Source organism: Anastrepha ludens, chromosome 2 (genome assembly GCF_028408465.1).
Source record: "Anastrepha ludens isolate Willacy chromosome 2, idAnaLude1.1, whole genome shotgun sequence".
NCBI lineage: Eukaryota > Metazoa > Arthropoda > Insecta > Diptera > Tephritidae > Anastrepha > Anastrepha ludens.
In genome coordinates this window covers 70,926,713-70,948,056 of record NC_071498.1, presented here as the reverse complement: position 1 = coordinate 70,948,056, position 21,344 = coordinate 70,926,713, and the positions used below count along the sequence as shown (strand labels likewise).

Here is a 21,344-nt window from a genome sequence, read left to right as displayed (position 1 = left end):
ATATGTGCATACACGCATGCATACATGTATTCATACATTTGACGCAGTTTATGTGCCCACAATACAAATAATCCGCCGCTCCACACCAAATGTAGCTGGCAGCCTCACTCGGCAAGGCAAACCGGTCTTTAGCAGCCACTTTACTCAGTTGTTGATCTTGTCAATTGTATATAGGTATAACTTATTCTTTCTATAAATGTTTGTAGAAAATAAAGCCATTGCCACATAAACATAGGGCTAAATATTTAGAACTGGGCTTACTTTCTTTACTGACATGTCAATCTATGTTTTAGTAAGAACCAGCTTTGACTCAAATCGATTATATTCTAATGCCATCTGATAAATGCATGATTAGATCAGGTCAGTCCATAATTTCGTGCGTTTTTTAAAGGTGGTTTTAAAATTAATAAAAACGATGTTTAAAGATTTATTAATCAATAATATATTTTTCTTCATTATTTACAATGTCTTCCTAACGTTCAAACGTCTTCCCTGCTCAAAAAAATGTTTGTCCTTGGAGCCAAAATACGCTTCGTTATCGCTTTTTATAGCTTCTTTTGAGGAGTAGTTCTTGTTACTCATATGGGATTGAAGTCCACGGAAAAGGTGATAATCACAAAGGGCAATATCCGGAGAGTATGATGGATGCGGCATTAGCTCCCATCCGTGCTCGTTCAGCTTGTCTAATGCTTGCTTTGCGGTATGAGGTCTTGCGTAATCGTGCTGAAACAAAACTTTGCGTCTATTCACTAAAAACGGTCGATTTTTTTGAGTGGCTCATTCAAGTTTGATAGCTGATGGGAATAATAATCAGCAGTTATCGCCTGGTTTAGTTTCAGAAGTTCATAATAAACAATACCGGCCACATCCCACCAAATAGACAAGAGAATCTTCTTGGGGCGAAGGCCATCTCTAGGGGTCGGTTCTGATATTTCATCTTTATATAACCATTGGCGTTTGCGAACAGGATTATTGTAAAGGACCCATTTTTCATCACCAGTAACGATAAGGTTCAAAGAACTTTCATTTTCAAGCCGTTGCAGCAGCTGAGAACACACATTCACTCTCTGCTGAAGGTTGGTGACGGAAAGTCTATGTGGTACCCATTTTCCCAGCTTTGAAGCCTCTCCCAACTGAACCAGGTGCCTGTGAACTATTCCATGCGATGAATTTAACCTCTGAGCTATCATATCGACTGTCAAATTTGGCTCAGCTACAAATTTCTACAAATTTTCGTCGATTCAGACAAACTTAGGCTTAATAAATAAATAAATAATTGGCGCGTACACTTCTGTTAGGTGTTTGGCCGAGCTCCTCCTCCTATTTGTGGTGTGCGTCTTGATGTTGTTCCACAAATGGAGGGATTACAAAATTGTCTTTCAGAAAACCTATCTTATGTCGATATAAAAAAATTTTTTGTTCCAGAAAAAAGTTAATAAACTTTGATAATTTAGTAAAAAACGTCAAAAATGCCTTTTTTTAACTTTCAACAGCTGTTTTGCGAAAACTACGACTTCCATTGACGCGAATTATATATTGCCATGTAGGTTATATGTGTGCCTTTCGAAATTTATGCACTTCAAAGAAATGGCGCGTACGGTTTTCGAGATTGCAGGTAATAACTGCACTATTACCCAAAAAACAGGTTTTTTGGGAATATCTCGGAAACCGTTCTTTGAAAAAAAAAAAAATAACAAAATTCAGTTTTGCTTTCAGCGACCTCAAATCAGTCTAAAAAACTCTTTTTGGTCGAGGACCATTTTTGAAAGTGAAAATTCGTAAACTAGTGTTATTGATATTATGGCAACATGTTGCAGGTTGTTGTAAAGGTTTGTAGTAATTTTGTCGAAGGCAATTATTATATTTTAGCAAGTTATCTCTTATGTTACGCGCTTATCACGGTTCCCATAGCTAAATGTATATGTACATATTTAATAATATAATTTTCATATAAAAGATCGCCCAGTCAGCAACATGTAGTGCTGCTATAATTTTTATTTATAATTATTCTACTTGGAATGTTGAATATCTAATTTCTTTTTGACATTTGCTTGTCTGCCTGCCACGAACAATGAAAACTAATATGAAAGAAAGGGGAAAACAAAAAATCACTGCTCTGTTTTCCTTAGAAATCGCGCTAATTATGCATTTGAGAGAAACTAAAGATTAACAAATTTGTAACTCCTAACTAACAAACAGCTTGTAGAACCTAAGACACATTAAGACAAAATCTGTAATTTGAAGCGGTCAATACTGTACTTTTCTTCCATATCTCTATTGCGTGCTGCTTTTACATGGTTACTGAGGCACGATGAGGCGCTTAGGAGTGTATCCCAAAATACTCTGAACAAACCAAATGTATTTAATACAATTAAGTGCGCGTCTACCTGTGCTGCTTCTGCAACTTGCCACTGATAATCTGCACAAAAAATACAGCTTACAACATCCTCCATCTCAGTCCAGTAAGGCATTGTATTGCGCGATGGTATTTCTTCACGGCTCGGCCTCCCGTTTCCACTAATTCACAATAATTAATCTTCATTTAATAACCTAACCAGCAGACGAGCAAGCACACACATACACATGCATGCTTATATTTATGCAGTGATAACTGCTGCTGCATCACAGCGGCTTTCTCATCAATCTCGAACAAAACACAATAAAAAAAAACCAAGTACAAGGTAAGAAATATTCATAAGTCTCCGCTGCTGCCTGAGAATTTCTTCTGGCTGTGTTTTTTTATCCTTAAATAATTTTTACGACTTGATCTTTTCGATAACTTCTCATGTTCTTGCTTGTTTTTCTCGGCTGCTTGCTTGCAGCCAAAATCTCTACATTATCTTCATTGTTTCCTTATGCATCGGCGTTTGCAGTTGTTTCTCCCTTCTGCAGCTCTTGTCTTTCCTGGAGGGGCCTCATAGCGTGCTGTTATTTTGCTTTGCTTCCCTGCTGCAGTACTAATCACCTACAGGTCTGTCTGGTTGGATTTTTAGCACAACTTTATTACAAAACAGCAGCACTTGCTTTTATATTTCTTAAAACTGCCGCCTATTATGCATTTTACGTACTGAAATATTAATTTAACGCATTTAAGAGGGCCATAAAGCCATAAATATGTATGTGTATAATACCATGGAAAATACCATGCAAAATAGAAAATTAGAACTTAAAGATACCCGCAATCAAATTTATCCAAAGTTGCCATTTTTGTAAAATATTTGTTTATTTTTTCTATTTTCAACAATATTTTTGTTATTATATTATTATATCTCTGGCAGCTGGTGCTCCGTTTTTTTGTAAAATAATAATTTATTGTTATTTTCCATATATTAAATAAAAAAATAAATAAAAATAAAATATTATTATATATATTAAACCATTAATTTTGATTGTAGTTTGACATTTTTCATCACAATGCGCCATTTATATAATATTTTCCTAATTTTTTATTTCAATATTTCTTACTTATTTGTTCACTTATTTTAAAGCATAAACATTTATGTATTTTTTCACAGATTTATTAATTCAACGTATGTCGCTGCAACAAGTGCTCGAAGTATCGACTGAGTGGAAAACGAACAAGAGCGAAGCTCAATACACTTGGTTGGAATATGATTTTCGTGTCACCTGCGATGCTCATTATTATGGTCGCGGCTGTGCGAATCTGTGTAGGCCACGTGATGATTCATTTGGGCATTATACCTGCTCGGAGAGCGGTGAAATTATCTGCTTGAGTGGCTGGCAGGGAGATTATTGTGATAAAGGTAGGTTGAACAAAAATTAATATATGTATTTTCAAAACTAAGAAGAAAAAAACAATTTATATATAATACATATGCATATGCATATGTATAAAAAGTGCATTTGATGACGTGTTAAATATTTCAGTCTCTTCTATTTGCTTTAAAAATTGTAAAATTAAGGCTGCAGTAATTAAGCAAAACACAAAAAAAATCAATACGAATAAATGTAAAAAAAGCAATATTATTAAAAAAAAAAAAAAAAATATTTATACCTAAATGTATTTTTTTCTTACTTCTTTTGCTCCTAAGAACATAGTCACTTGAGTTAAAAAAAAAAACAAATTCCAACGAATTTTCAAACAATTATTTTTGCATTAAAAAATTTCATTTTATTTTAATTATCAAAGCAACGTACTTTGCCCAATTTTTTTTGTAATTAAAATTGTTCCACAAAAAAAATTTAGACTATTTTTCCGAAATATACTTCAAAAAAATTTGAAAAAAAATTGGAAAATATAGTTTTGCAATTGTCGTTGTCTCCAGTAAATCTTTCAGCACTAACAACATGTACGAAAAATTCTCAATATAATAAAAACAATATATTGTGTGTTCGTCCAGTATTGCGCCTTTTTTTATGTTGTGTTTTTGCATTTCACACAAAAATTGAAATTTGCAGCCTTTAGTGTGCTTTTCGCTGCTTCGCTTACGTTTTCCCTCACAACTTCTGTTTCTGCGCCTTCTACACACTTAAAAAGTGCACTTTATTCATTCATTCGCTGCCGCACGCATGCGATCATTCATTCATTCGACAAATCGCTCATTTCCTTTCTTGATTAAAACACTTGTCTGCCCACTTACTTACTCGTATTCAAGAAGTTGCTGCCACTGCTACTGCTACCAGCACGGCTTATCGCCTCACTGCTTCTCACTACCCCTCAAACTGCCTGCTTTCTCCACCACCATCAGCCTCATATGTATCATTCATAACTACAGAAAACAACAACCTGCCTCGCCAGCTTCAGTTTTCATTATTTTTATTTCCTTTTAATACTCATTATATTTTGGCAAATTGTATTCAACTCGAAATCAGACTCTACGAAAGTACCTAATTTTAAGGCCATTTACTCGATTAAATCGGGCATAGGAATGGCAAAAAAATATGCTGCTGAAAACCGGTGCATCCAGCGGCAGCTGTATTTTTTGGCAGTGTCAATGCTTCCGATTTGCTATTGTTGTTCGTTTGTCTTGCCAGCAACGCATATTTTGTGATAAAAAAAACGCACATACGAACACGCACTTACCCACTTGCCTGTTGAAGGACAGCAACCTGGCGGCAGCGTTCAACGAAAAAAGGAAGCATACCACAATTGCAGGCGAAAAAATGGTATATTTACCACAAAATTCAAGGTGTAATCAACATCCGCTAGTAAAGAGCGCACAAACAACGAAAAAATTCCACACAACGAAAAAGGAAGACGAGCAGCGGCGAACAAACGAGTATCAGCGTAGTAAAAAAAAGCAACACAGCAGCTGAAGGGTCTTTAAATTTTGAATGGCACCGCACATGCAGAAGCACAAGCACACACACTTATTCCACCTTCCAAAAGGCACTAACACACAGATACGTATTTTTGTGCAGCCGCACAGCCTGAAGACCGCTTGGACCCACTTGCTGGGCTTGCGTGCTTGCTGGCAGCCGCCTTTGAGTGCACAGAATCGTCCCTTGGAGCACACGCAAAGTACCTCGTATGCAGTTGTAGTGGTAGTAGTAGTAAGCCAACAGTACGACAGGTATTGACAACCACACACCTTTTGTGTCTGGCTTATATAAGCACTAGCAGCAGGACGTAGTTAGCTAGCGGAGTTAGCGGCGTAGCGAGCGGAAATGTGAAGCTGCCGCTCTGCCGCCGTATTGGCAGAAAAGGGACTCCAAAATAATCGAATTGCCGTCTGACTACCAGGGTCTGGTAGCAGCACAATTTCTGTGCCGCTACTTAGTGCTCCATATGCGCCAACAAACAAAACGAACAACAACAATAAAACACAGAGACCGATGATTCTTTACTTTCTTTGCTTGCCTGTCTTTCCTCGCACCTCATTGTACACCGTTACTATCCTTTCATTCGTTTTGTGCCCAAACTGTGGCGTGGGAAGATTTTTCTTTAGGTTTAGGCTCTGGCTTTGCCTACAATATTTCGTATTCTCGCGCTTACGTATCGCCTACTCCTCTACTATCACCGCAGTTGAGTTCCGTGGCATGGCATGGCGTGTTTTGTATCTTGTCTTGATCGCTAGCAATCTTTGTGGTTCTTTTTGCTGTTGTTGCTAGAACCTAACAACCAGCCCCTCCCCAAAAATGTTGGGAAGAAAAAATGTTTTATGTTTCACAACAACTGGTTGTCTTGCTGGCTTAACTGAAGCTACAACACATTTTGTGAGGCAACAAGAGTTTTTCGATGCTCGAATTATGTTCGATGTTGCACTCAAATATTTGTTGTAGTCAAATTAGATTGAAATGTAATTCTGCATTAAATTATCGGTTAAAAAAATTATTTCAGCTTATTTGACTACTTTTTATTTCTTGAACTCTTCATTATTTTATTCATTATTGTCTGGAATTCCCAACCCTTTTTTGAAATAAAATATTGGAAGCTGGCGCGTGTTTATTGCACAGCAGCAAAAGGCAGTCCATCTCGCTCTTCGCACTTAAAAGCATGAGTTTCCATAGAGTACACTAGCCCCTTCTTCCAAACAAGTTAATCGCTGCACGCTCTTTCATTGCTTTAAGCTCGCTTTCTTCACTACAATTCTCGTCAGATTTATAAACCGGATTGTTGACTTAATGCTTTTGACATGATAGGCATACAGCAGCCTAATAATTATGCTGACTGACTTTAATCAGTCTTTCAGGCAACTAATGGACTAGCCGTTGCCCGGCTGTTAATACCCAACCGAGCTGTTAAGATAAGTGATTTTAAAGTTTTGAAAATTAACGCGAATGAAGTGACCACTAATTCTTAAAGGTTACAGCTCTATATGCCCTTTTCCAACGAAACTTAGACAATTAAACAAGAGTTTCAAAGCTGTATTTGTTTTCCTTGATTTTTCAACTGTCTTACAAAATGAGTTGCAATGATATTTTCACACATTTCTCTTGAAAACTTCTAAGATTCTTCAGCTCCTCGGTTTTTTTTCGTTTCTTTTTTTTACAGAAATGTTAGACTTCACTCTATCACTCGCTTGTTAACGCCCCTCCGTTCGTATAATGCTTAACCCTCGTTATCTAGGTCGCTAGTACTTTCGCCCGCCTTCCTTACTAGCCTGTGAATAAATGAATCACCAAATAATCTTATTACTAAAGCGTTCATTGAAAATCAACAGTTTTGGACCCCTTCTTTTATTCCGCACCTCTTCATTTTTCATGCACTATTTCTCAGCTTACCTATTCTTTTTATGACCTACCATACACGGCCCTTTTCCCCTCGTCCTGTCTTTTGCCAGTACCTTGCTTGAATGATCGTTCCGTCTTGCGATCGCCGCCTTTCGAAAACAATAGCCCGCCAGTGTAGCCTCAAACGCAGACGATGACAAATGAAATTTTCTACACTCAATAGTTTTGTAATTTACATAAAAGAAAATTAATGTACATGCACTTTTTTGTTTGTTTTTTGTATACCAATATGCCATGATCAAGCAATGCTCGCGTATTTTCCATTCACTTCCTTGTAGCTGGAACTGTCGGCCTACAAAAAAAAAGAAATACTTAATAATTAGTGTCAACAGCAGCAACACACTTAGCTTCTAGTCATCGCACCAACAAATATTTATATTGCATGCGCTTCACAGTCCCAATCCAATCAATTGTGGCGGCTGAGACAATAATTACACTTTAGCTTAACTGTTTGCTTAGGCGTGTGCGTGCATGTGTGTGTTCAGATGGGTGTGCATCCTAGCAGCAAGCAATTCAAATCGATTTTTTCTCACTTATTTTTATTCTTTCTCAAAATTACGCCGCTCAAATTTTTTGTTAAATCATCCCATTTGATTTGACAAGCAAGTGATTTTCAATAATGAAAAAAAGTAAGTTAAAAATAAACATTCAAATGATTCGTTTCGCCACACATTTTTTTCAAAGTGGTTTTCATACGAAAATGACATAAACTTTAAGCGCAACGTGCGATCAATCAGCTTAGTCGATCGCTGATCTGTATAGAAGTTTTTGTTTTTCTAAGCAATTCTAAATTTTTTGATATGTTAATGACTACTCGAAAAAGTACTTAAGGTGCATGAGTTCTACAAAAAAAAAAAAAAAAAAAAAAATATTTATATAAAATAAAGCACCTTCGCGTGCTTTGGTTCTCACTTTGGAGTAATGTTGGCTATCCTTTATTTTTGGTAGCCCATCACTTACGATTATTTACTTTTGTACACTGAATTAGGTTGTGGAAGTGCGCATGTGCGTTAATTTTTTTTGTTTTCTTCAAAATTTTGAGTAATGTTTCTACTTTGCACCGTAATTGTTTGTTTTAAAATTTCAGTTAATGGCCTTGTTCTACATTTTATTTACTTAAAAAAAAATAATATTCGTGCTGAAAATATATTGTGATTTGGTTTATGTCACTTAGCAATGGCTTGGCAAGCTTTGAAAAGCATTTCATTTCATTTATTTAAGTCAATGATTACAATATCTTTACAGACTAATACATATATTTACGCCAAACTCTTTCTTACATGTGGGAACAAAAGTGAGATATTATGAATTCTGGAATAGGAAAGATATCGTGGCATTTTATGGCGTACTCCTGTTCTTAGACAGAAATGTAATTTTTTACTCAAATTGCTTTTCGAACTTTCCCGCACACTTTTGATGCTTGAAACTTTCATTGATTTAGTTTAACACGTTCACGCCGGCGCGTACCACCGGTGGCCCGCACAAGTCTGCTTCATGGGGCGGCGTGTACCAGCGGTGGCCCGCACAAAATTGCATCATCTGGCAGCGCGTACCACCAATGGTACTTTATTAGACGGTACCTATGAGATGAGATGCCATAAACGACTACCTTTACGAACAAATTTCGTTTTATGACCTGCAATCGCTCCCGTCCGATAGAGCGAAAAGATGTAAACATTGCCGTCTGTGGGCGAAGACCATGAATAACAGCGCCGGCGTGAACGTGTTAAGACTTAAGGGGGTGGTAGGGTTTAGCACTAAAAAAACACACTTTTTTTTTTGAATTTTTTACAGAAATATGGCTTAAGATACTTTAATAAAATCAGTTGCATGTTATTGTACATCTTTTCAATAAGTTTTTAAAAAATATTAATAATAAAATATTGACAAATAAGCCCATGACAGAGTTTTTTTGGAGATATGTTTTTCGAGAGGTGCTCTGCGGTGCCAATCGGCATTCGTCGTAGAATCATCTGAAACTAAAAAAGTCGAATTTTTCAGTTAAAGTATGACGTAATGCTCCCCCCCACATTAATAAATTTTTTTTTTTCATTTTTGTAGTTTTGGTGGCAAAAAAACGTAAAACGAGCATTTTTGGCGAAAAATTTCGCCATATTTGTAAGTGAAAAACAACCTTAAAAAAAAACAGTGTGGGGGGGGAGGTATTTTTGATTTAGAAAACGTGTGCCAAATTTGAAAAGAATCGGTTGAATAGTTTCGGAGTTGTGATTGGCACCGACTTTTAAGAAGTCGTTTCGGGAAAAACGCGTTTGAAAAAATGACTCTGAGAAATTATCGATGCTTCGCATTCGAGGTAGAGTGCCTACAAAGGCTATAACTTTGAGAGTTCTGCTCCGATCCACTTAAAATTTTGACACAACATTCTTGAAATGATTTACTATAAGATGAGTGAAGAAAAAAAATTTCGATTTTGTGACCCTGCCCCCCCTTAAGGCGTCGTATTAAAAGCTCCCTCGTAGCTCCCATGTTATTTCAAAGCTCTATTTATATACATATAATATATTGTCGGATGTAGATTCGCATTGTTTCTATGCTGCTTTTCGAATATTTTCGCGCGTCTTTAATATTTAATCTTTCATCAATACAAAATACAATAGTTTATTGTTTGTGCTTGTATGCCGCTTTCATCCCATTTCAAATGTCTCTCTATGTAAAGGGGTTTTCAATTGGCGCGGGTCGATTTTGGGGCCCTGTGGCAGCCATTTTGTTTTGGTGACATCTGTCAAATCTTTTGTTTATTATTCAGTTGTTTATGCCAAATCATCATGGCAAGTTACACGATTGAACAGCACGTTCAAATGACAAAACTTTATTATCAAAATCAGTGTTCATTAACGCAAACGTTGCGCGCATTGCGCCCATTTTTCGGTAGACGTGGTGGCCCTTCCAATTTCTTATGGCCCATATTGAACCATATGGACCTAGACGACATGTGGTTCCAGCAGGACGGCGCTACGTGCCAAACAGCAAACGCCATTTTATTCCATTTCAACATCTACCCGCCCTTATTGAAAAACCCTTTATAATAAATAATTATTTATTTTTACTTATATGCTGCTCTTCGAAAATTCCCGTGCAGCTTTGACACTTAAAGCTTTTATCAATTTAAGAAAATATCTTTCTACTTGTGTGACATTTCAAAGTATTTTGCTGTAATCACTTTTTTATTTTTGTCTTTCTGGAGCTTTTTAAAAATTTCCTACACGCAGCTTTCCTGCTTTTTTATCTGTAATGTACCTTTTGAATAGTTCCTACTTGGGCGCTTAAAGCTTTAATCAATGCAAGGCGCCCTGTATGCTTTCATACAGCTTCCAGAGCATGCGAAAGCTCTCTTTTCTAAAGGTACTACGTCTTGAATATAGCCATTCTGAGTTTATGTGCTTTTTCAACCCTTTTCTACACTTCGTATTTGCGTATCTGTACCATAGTTTCCCACACACTTTCAACTTATCGAATGGTAGGTTTAACGAAGTGATCGCTATGCCAGCACAGCAGCTGACAGCCTATTACCATTTTAGGCTATAAATATGGTACTACAAATACCTGCGTTTATATGTATGTACGAGTAAGCCTCTATTTCGTGCTTAGTGCATAGTGCACGCGTTCACACAGTGAAAGTGCTTACGTTGGGAAAAATCGTAGCAAAGCAATTTTGTAATACTCTCAGATATTGCATTTGCCACATCAACAATGATGCATACGCCACAATCACTTACATGGCTACATATGTACGCATGTGTGTTAATAAAAATCCTTGCGGGCGTGTGAACTTGCGCGCAGATCACTTACTTGCACATGAACTCACTGGCATACATACACACACGTATATGGCAAAATCAACTGGATTTCCCTACCTCTTTCCTACTCTTTTTCTTGCTTTGCTTTCATCACTGCAGTATGCCTGGTGGCATGCATGCGATTCTTCAGTGAGCTTCATAGCCATACATAAACTCACTTTCAGAGGCAGAAATCATTTACCACTAAACGGTTGGTCTCGTCCTTGCTCTGCAACCAACACAGGCGGCTACCAAATCAGTTTCCTGCTTGACTATGCTTGCCTTATAGAGCAAACAAGCAGTCTCTTCAGTACTCTGTACTATGTGAGTAAATTGCCATTTTTTTTCTACTTAAGGCTGCAGAATGCCAATTGCTCTATAATATTATTCATTATTGCCCTTAAGCGTTTGCCTCGAGCCCCACCAAGACAAAAGATGCTATGGAAAGTGAGCGAGCGGGTGTCTACAAGTTGAAATGGTGAGGAAAATTAAAAAGTGAACGCGCACTTCATTGGAAAATGGACTCCAGCCGAGGAAAGAATCTATCAAAGGCTAAGCGAATTGGGTGTAAAAACAAGCATTGGAACTTTGTTTGGTTCTTTGAGTTCAGAAGGTTCTTGGACAACAGCCGCAATATAGCAAAAAGTGGGGAAAAAACATATGCGCACGTTTTTGTGATTTTCTACCTATTTTACTGTTTCGCATCACCCGAAGCAAGGAAAATGTAGTACGTATTGTAGAAGGCAGTAAACTTCAGAGTGCATTAAAAGTATATGTTAGTGTGGTGGAAGCTAATCGAAGCGAATTCGTCTGCCTATCCGGCTGCGCATTGGCATCGAGCTGAATCAATGCGGTTGTGCTTTTAATATTATTATTATTTTTTTTTCATTTTCTTTGCTTTTTTTTTGAGGCAGCGAAAATTCCACAAACACAAATATCACATGCACTCACTTGCAGGCTCAAAAGTTTTAACCAGATTGCGCGATCAAGAAATCGCTTTCTTTTTGTTGGTGTTGGTTTTTGGTTTTTTGCTGCTCGCATCGAGTCCTATTAGTTTACTGTGCGGTTTTGAATGAATTGTGGGTTGTCTGCTACAACCACCACCCCACCACTCTCCTTATTTGCCTTACCTTTCCTTCAATTGTTGGAATTTTTAAAGCCAATCGACGCGTAGGTAATTCACGATTTACGGCAGACGAGTCCTTTAGTGTTTGAGAGCTGAGCTAAAAGACAACGTCGGCGGTGCAAGAGTTAGAGGACCTTGTTGCAGTTTGAGCCCAGCGTTTCTTGCAGCATCTTTTCGCGTAACTTCAGCTACTTTTATACTGGTAACTCCCATATTTGTTGTAGCGCGTCATCGGCCGTACATCGCACTCCTTCCGTTCTTGCATCGTCGTCACCGCCGACTGCCTCAAGTTGTTCACGCGGCTTGCAAAAACATGTTTGCCACATATTTCTGCTGTTTTGCGCTGCTGTTGCTATTGCTGACTCTTGCAACATAGGCCGCGCAATAACACACACACACACACACACACAAACATGCATATGCATTGCTTTTTAACTGGCTGCCTCGTTCGCCGATCGGCTGACTTGCTGACTAACTGATTGTTTGACTGTCTCAGAGGCTTGGGAATCGTTTTTTATTGTGACCATGAGATTATTTCATTTTCTGTGTTTCCTTTTTGCCACCAATGATCAGCATTGGTATCGGTGTTGTTAGGGTTTTTAGTTAGCTAGCAACCTTCTTCTTTTTGTTTTTAGCTTTAAAGAGGAAGTTAATGTGCCCTGAAAGCCATGCCTGCGTTTAGAAATTCCCTTAACGCAGCTGAGAGAGGTGCGAGAATATGATGGCGGGATGAAGTCGTTTTTGTTTTTGCTGCCTTTTCTTAACTAAAATTATTAGTAAAAGTACATAGTTGTAAGATTTGGTAATACTTGAATTAACTGGAAAGTTAAAATTCAGTTAAATATGCCAAAAAAAATGAAATAGGGCTAAAATTAAAAAACATATCTGCGAGATGCAGATTTGTGGGCCTTCACTTAATTAGAAACTTTTCATTTTTTTATATTACGTCTGCAAAATGTGGAATACGCAACTACTTCTAAGATGTAAAAATCTGTCTGCCATTATTTTAGAAAAAAAAAAAACATTTGCACAAATTTTTGGACAAAGTAAACGTTCAGTTATTCAGTTATTCAGTGAAAAGCGTTAAATTAGACGTGCAGCAAAAATATCCATGAGCTACAAAAGTATCCGCGATGGAAAACAACCAACGAATGCATTAAAACAACGGGCAACTTAATCACTTTTATAAAAAATTAATTTACCTATAAATGTATTTCCTAGATAGAAAAGTGTCTTTTTACAGTTTTACAGTTAATAAAAGCAATAAATCGCTACAAAGGCACGTATTAACTTATAAAACATGCTAAAATAAATGAAAAACATTAAATTAATTAAGAAAACGTAAAATTATCTGTAAGATATAAAAATGTCTTCGCCACAGGAAATCAAATAAAACACTCGTAAACCATCGTCTAATGTGAGAAAAGCAAGCAAACGTGCAAATTGTACTGCTACACACATCCATAGTACATACGACATATACACTTAAATATGTATGTACTTACCTATTTGTAAGCTGCGGAGAAAAAACCCATCTTAAAACAGAAATAAAAATCAAACACCTGCAGATGCACATCCGCGAGTCAGCCAGCACAGGCAGACAAGTTGTATTGATAAAGTATCTGCCAATTTCGAATGCATCGAATGATGCTTGCTGCGTTGCATACAATTAAAACTAAAAAGTTGTTAAACCGGCATTCAGCTAAGGAAGTTATTTGAGAGTATATGGTTTTGGTAAAGTGCGCAATGCTTTTCGCTGTTTGTCGTTTTATTAGCTGCATCTCACACCCGCGTATCGCTGCTCATGGACAACAAATGCTATGATGGCAATAAAAACAACAATAATTGCAACATCCACCAAACAACAACAACAACGACTATGACGACCTACACCTTCGCATTTTGTTGGATGCCTTCACTGACTTTGCTTTGGCATTCAACTTTCTATTTTCCATAGTTGTGCCAACACCAACGCCACAGCCGCTGCTGCAACATTTGTCATAATATTTTTATGTGCGTATTTCCAGCTGGTTGTTTTTGTTAAGTTTGTGGAGTTGAATTGGTCATTATAAAAGAAAAAACTGCATTTTATTTGAAAAATCGTCGCTTTGATGTTACTCGTGATGTTGCTGTTGTTGTAGCTGCTGTTAGTTGACTGATATAAAATTTGTCTGCTTTTTCAACGGAAAAGGCATAAAACTGCAGACAGCAACTGAAGTGGAATTTTGTGGTGCTGGCTGGGGCGCGAAAAGTATGAAAAAAAATGAATATAATGGAATAGGTTTATAGAAAAAAAATTGTATATCGTATTAATTATTCAAGCGCCTATTTGGCTGGGGCAAAAGTTTTACGAGCGCAGTTTTGCATATGTAGTATTTTTGCTGAATATTTAAAAAAAAAACCACGTTCTTAAATTTTACTGCTACGAATGAAGTGCTAGAAACATTTTATGCGAGACAAATGTGGGAAATTTGCAATGAAAATCATTAGTAAATATTTTTGTGGATAATTTTGTTGTTATAGTACCACGAAGGGCTGAAAAACTGACGGAAAAGATAGTGCAGCAGAGCTGAGTAAAAGCTAACAAAACGAAACAAAAAACTTCTGAAAAATATGGATCTGCACAATTTCTGAAAAGAAAAAGTTTTGAAAATGAAATTTCTTATCATATTTGTATGTATAGCTTTTGAAATATGTGTTCATTGCGTCTGAGATACTTTTGTATCTTCTGAAATACTGTTGCATCTTGTGACATCCTTTGGTATTTTTTGAGATACTTTTGGCAATTCTATAACTTAAAGCAATTCTTATTAAAAATATCTTAAAACAAAGAAATCCAATTTATAACGAAAAATAAATTATGATATTAATTATTTTGAAGCATTTGATATTTTTCAAAAGTATTAAAGGATTACTAAAGAGTTCCTCATCATCACATTGATTAAAATCACTATTCACTTCAACACTATCTCTTCTCCTTAATTGGCGCGATAACCGCTTACGCGATTTTGACCGAGTTTAACAAAGTGCGCCAGTCGTTTCTTTCTCGTGCTAACCGGCACCAGTTGGGCACACCAAGTGAAGCCAAGTCCTTCTCCACCTGATCTTTCCAACGCAGAGGAGGCCTTCCTCTTCCTCTACTACCACCAGCTGGCACCGCATCGAATACTTTCAAAGCCGGAGCGTTTGTATCCACTCGAACGACATGACCCAGCCAGCGTAGCCGCTGGATCTTTATTCGCTGCACTATGTCTATGTCATCGTAAAGCTCATACAGCTCATAGTTCCATCGCCTGCGATACTCGCCGTCGCCAATGTGCAAAGGTCCAAAAATCTTCCGCAGAATCTTTCTCTCAAACACTCCAAGTGTCGCTTCATCGGATGTTGTCATCGTCCAAGCTTCTGCGCCATACTTTGGCCTTGTAGAGTGTTAGTTTTGTTCGTCGAGAGAGAACTTTACTGCTCAATACCCTACTTGGTCCAACGAGCACTTGTAGAGTGATTCTGCGTTGGATTTCTAGGCTGACATTGTTATCGGTGCCAATGCTGGTTCCTAAATAAACGAAGTCTTTACAACCACGAAATCATAACTGTCAACAGTGATGTGCGTGCCGATGCGCGTGGGAGCCGAATGTTTATTTGATGACAGGAGGTACTTGGTTTGTCCTCGTTCGCAACCAGACCCATTCGCCTTGCCTTTTTATCCAGTTTGGAAAAGGCATAACTAACAGCGCGGTTGTTAAGGCGGATAATGTCAATATCATCGCCATACGCCAACAATTGCACGCTCTTAGCAATTAAGTTCTTCGGCTCGCACGATCCTCTCCAACATCAGGTTAAAGAAGTCATACGATAGCAAATCACTCGGTTTGAAACCTCGTTTGGTATCAAACGGCTAGGAGAGGTCCTTCCCAATTCTGACGGCGCTGCTGATATTGAGCAACGCCATCTTGCATAGCCGTATTAGTTTTGCGAGAATACCAAATTCAGACATCGCGGCATATAGATAACTCCTTTTCGTACTGTCGAATGCAGCTTTGAAGTCGACGAAAAGATGGTGTGTGTCGATTCTTCTTTCATAGATCTTTTCCAAGATTTGGCGTATTGTGAACATTTGGTCGATGGTGGACTTTCCAGGTGTAAAGCCACACTGATAAGGTCCGATCAGTTGATTGATGGTGGGCTTCAGCCTTTCACCTTTAAAACTATCACTTTGATAAAAGTCCCGGTCGGGAATGCGCAGGATATGGCAAGCTTCCGAGTGTATTTCTGCCAATAAAACCCACTTGCCGTTCGGAGTCGACTTAAAACTGCAGACTCCTCCATTTGTGGAAAAACATCAATGCGCACGCCACAAATAAGAGGAGGAGCTACACCAAACCCATAACAGAAGTGTACGCGCCAATTGCATATAGTAACTGAATTCTATTCATATAATTTCCCGTTCTTTAAGTCACAGTTATAACTTATTTTTTATATACATATATATCTACACATACTCATATGCATGTATTTGAAATCATTTGAAGTAACTAATTTTTCATATTTCCTTGCTGAGATACATATGCTCGTCTGAGATATTTTGTATGTGTATTTTTTTCATGTTTTTTAAACTTTCAAATATTAAGAGACTTTACTACCTCTTGATACTTTAAAATTTTTAAGTTAATTTTCTTTCCCGATCTGAACTATTTTTGTGGTCCATTTTTTATATAAACTTTGATCTAAAATTTTCTTGTTTGGCGGAAAAATATAACGCCCTTTGAAGTATCTTTCCCATAAGAGTTGTGTACAAGAATATTTGGATAAGCAAAGCTCTAAGGAACGAAATAATATTAGAATGGTGACAGACAAGGCTATAAATCCGGGCGTTCCGCTAACGTAGAATCGATTGTCGTGGGAACGTCCTAGAATTCGCTTCAGTGCCATGCATCACGAATAATATTCGATCGAATTCGAATCAATGTTTTTTATGGAAATATGTAGAAATATCTTACTTTTTGCGAATTTGACAATAATCGGCGCCTAATGGCCGATCCTATCCAAAACAATACTGGAACCAGCTGTTTATCGAATATAAAATAATGTGCTCCGAAAAAGGTGTCAAACTTTTGTAACTTATTCGGAATTAAGAACACCACTATCAAAACGACTCGAAATGCAGAAGAGGCCAAAAATTTTCAACTTGAAGTATTTTTGAAATTTGTGATTGTTTTTTATTAAAGTTTTTATTTTTAACATACTTTTGTTCTTTGAACTAAACTAAGTTTGGCATGTTTCTTTTATCTTCATCTTTAAAAATTTTTAAGATACCATTCCTTTGGATCTAAATTTTTGGGAATTCTTATCTTTTTTGTTAATATAAGGAACTCTTTAGTTTTATTACTTTCTTATAACTTATCTATACACTTTTGTGTCTTTAAATTATTTTAAAATCTTTAAAGAAAGTTTAGCTTTTCTGACTACTATTTTTTCTACCAATTGAAAATTTAACCTATACATATCCATATTTGGTTATAACTTTCTCATGCATTTCATCTCATCTACCTCTCATTGCAGCTGAATGCACCAAAGGATGCGACCACGGCCATTGCGACAAGCCTAATCAATGCATGTAAGTATCTATGTACATACAAATGTAAATATTACGTAAATAAACTATTTGCTATTAATTATTTAATAACCACACGAACCCATTTAAATAATACACGCCTGCACACGCTTTGCAATTCTGCGCACTCGCTCGCTACACCATTCGCCACCACCCATTTAATAGCAGCAACGATTCAACAAATTTTCACGCTAAGCAACACATCGCCATTTGTTGTTTTTGTTTTTACGTTTGTTAAATCTTCTTTTGTTGTATGTATTTGTATTTCAAAAGCGTTTGTGTGAATTCATTCATGAGCAAATGCTAACTGACTGCTGACGACTGACTACTCTGACTCTGGGTGTCGTCTCCACCGTCTCATGAGAGGCTACGGCGGTAGCGGCGTCGCTCCACTCACACTATACAACTTACAGCTCATGGTCGTTCGTCACCACTCCAGTCACTCGCTCAGCCAACTGACGGTCTATCTACATACTTAGTCAGTCTGCATTTGCTCGCAGCTAATTAGAATTGGTTTCGCACGTTCGCTAGATTTGTGTGCGCATCGTATTTTTGTTATGCTACTGTGTCCAGTGCGCTGCAATTGGATTTTTATTTTCTTTTTTCCCGGCAATTTTTGTTGCTTTCTTAAGAGTCGAGTGATACTTTTTTATTTTCGTTTTTTTTTTTTATTGCTACTATGTTTTTTCAGCGCTAGCTCATCTTCTCCGCGGCGAAGGTGTCACCGCGCGCCATACAATTTTATTTGTAGTTTTTTTTGTTGGTATGCACCAAATTTTTGCATTTTAGTTTCAAATTAACTTTCATGCCACACCATCAGTTTTTGTTATTATGCGCTATAAAGTACCACCGGCAAGTACCTTTTCATTTCGTTTTAGCCAGTCAAACACTCCCAAGCCGCCGGCATGTAGTTTTTTGGCAGACAGTCAGCAGTTGAAGCACCACTGCGCGACTGACTGGCACACCTTTTGTAGCTATTAAATCGGTTTTATTTTGCATTCCATATGCGCCGAACTCGTATTTTGCTTATTTATATTCTACACCTATTTATTTTCTGCTCTTATACATAAATACATAGATATATTGTTCTTGCTGTTGGTGTATTGCCACAGCGCCCTTTGTTGTGTTGCTTAGCTGTGGTGGCGTATTTCATTTCATTTGCAATCCATTAAGAAGGGCGTAAACCATTTGCTGCAGCCCATAACTCAAATGGCGCTTTATTTGTTTTAAATGTTTTTAAACGTTTCTCCCCCCTTCACTCTTACCTTTTAAACACACGGACTAATAAGGCGCAGCGTCGCCGCCGCCGCCGCTCTATCACACACTCGTTTATCTATTAGGTGATGCGACTGCCCTAGCTTTAACTTGCATGCCTGTATCATCAACTGGCTGGCTGCCCGCCCTGAAGCAGTAAGCAATGAATGTCTCAGTGCCCACTAACGCCGCGAAATCACTGTTAGTTTGTCTGCTTTCGTTCTGCTACCAGCTCATAGTCCTCTCTGTGTTGAATTTCTAAATTTTTTTGGTGTTTTTGCCCTGCACCTGCAATACGATGATGCACCGCTGCAGTAAGTTTTCCACACATTTCTTTTGTTGCAAATACTGGCTTCTAATGTTAATACCTATTTGTTTTTGTTAAAGTTTTGATTTTTCCATTCTTTATTTTTTTGGATGTCTTTAATTTCATTTGAGGTTTTGCATTACGATTCAAAAGCAAATGCTCGTGCAGCACACACATACCTATGTACACATTTATTTGTACTATTGAATCACTCACACTCACGTACAAAAATACGTCAACTCCAGCCATTCAAGTCAACGAAAAATAATAAGCTAAACATTGAATCACAAATTTTTCCCACAATTTTATGCCTGCAGCGTGAGGCAAAGGCAACATACATCAACAGCAACTATGAGCTACGGCTGCACCGTTTGTTGTCTGCTTTCCAGCAACATTAAAAATCTGCCTGTTTTTCGTTTGTGTGGCTACGTTTGCCTGTCACCAATATACATTTTTAAATTTCTTTTTTTTTTTGTTTCAGCCCAGGTGAAAGAATACACTTTGCTGTGCTAGCAGAATTTTTCCAAACATTTTATTTCTTTATACTTCTACTCATATATAAGTTTGTTTAACAGTCTACACTCATATTTATGGGTTTCTCATATAAATCAAGTTTAGCTCAGCTGAGTGAAATTTCGTGTGACAGTAGCCGATTTTTTGTTTTGGTTTTTTTTGTTTTTTTGCGGCAGTAATTTTTCCGTCACGCATGCATATATAGTGACATATTCTTTGCTATTGTTTTTATAGGCTGTGATACTCATACGAAAAATGATTTTAAATGCCAGCAAAGTCAGCTGTTTTGCGGCTGTTTGTCAGTTTTTTTTTCTTGTGGTAAATGTGTTAAAATAAATTAGTTTCTGAGTGTTTGGTAATGCGTAAAAAACAAATAAAAAAGTGTTTGTAATATTATATATATGTATATATATAATTGGCGCGTACACCCTTTTTGGGTGTTTGGCCAAGCTCCGCCTCCTATTTGTGGCGTGTGTCTTGAAGTTGTTCCACAAATGAAGTGACTTACAGTTTTAAGCCGACTCCGAACGGCAGATATTTTTATGAGGAGCTTTTTCATGGCAGAAATACACTCGGAGGTTTGCCATTGCCTGCCGAGGGGCGACCGCTATTAGAAAAATGTTTTCTTAATTTTGGTGTTTCACCGAGATTCGAACCTACGCTCTCTCTGTGAATTCGGAATGGTAGTCACGCACCAAACCATTCGGCTACGGCGGCCGAATATACTGTAGGAAGAGAATATAGGAAAAGTAAAAAAATAAATCTTTGAAAAGGTAATTTTTGACACTTCTACAAAATTGTTAAGTGAACGTTCCCAAGTGCGCCAAAAATTTAATTCTTGCTTTTGAAGAGTTCAGCATACGCAACATATTGAAGGGACTAAATTAGTATTAGAAAAAAATTATATTTTCTTCCTAAAATTTTCGTTGGCCATTAACCTTGCGCGGAATTGCAGAAGTTTAGCTTCGTAAGCGCGAGGTCGACCCAAAACCACCTGGCGAAGATCGACTTGCGTGAGTTAGCTACAGTTAACGTCGCGCGTGATAACGCAAGTACAACAGCAACAAATCGTATCAGATGGTGAATTCTTGTTGAGGCCCTATGCTCCCTAGGGGAGTGATTAAGGAATAAAAAACAAGAAACTTCATTTGTCTGTTTATCTTTCAAGTGTCTGGTAGTTGCGCTAATAGAAACAACTTTCTTCACCTCCTTCAAGTAACTTAACCTCTTCAGGGACGAATTTTTTAAAGTGAAAAAACGTTAATTTTATTTTTCATTTTATTACGAGTTATTCAGCTTACATTTGTAACAGTTCAGTAAGATAAGAAACAAAATAGAAAATAGTAATTAAAAACAAAAAATGTCCACATATGTGGCCATTTAACGTAGAGTTCATCTATATTATCCAAGATTTCGTCGGTAAATATATTTTTGAACTATTCGTATGGAGTTTCATCGATAATTTTAATTTCAAAGGGACTCACAAAAGGTGGTGGCGTACTAGAAAATTCATTATCCTTCTCAGTGTACCAAATCGGAGAC

The 21,344-nt window shown here is 37.3% G+C and overlaps 1 protein-coding gene across 1 annotated transcript in view; it reads left to right on the top strand.

Moving 5' to 3' along the window:
• Positions 1 to 21,344, top strand: part of LOC128871803 (neurogenic locus protein delta) — an 86,119-nt gene that overhangs the window by 47,921 nt on the left and 16,854 nt on the right. The window contains exons 4-5 of the mRNA XM_054113886.1: positions 3,516 to 3,764; positions 17,677 to 17,731. Of these exons, the coding sequence (XP_053969861.1) occupies positions 3,516 to 3,764; positions 17,677 to 17,731 (304 nt within the window). The remainder of the gene's footprint in view (positions 1 to 3,515; positions 3,765 to 17,676; positions 17,732 to 21,344) is intronic.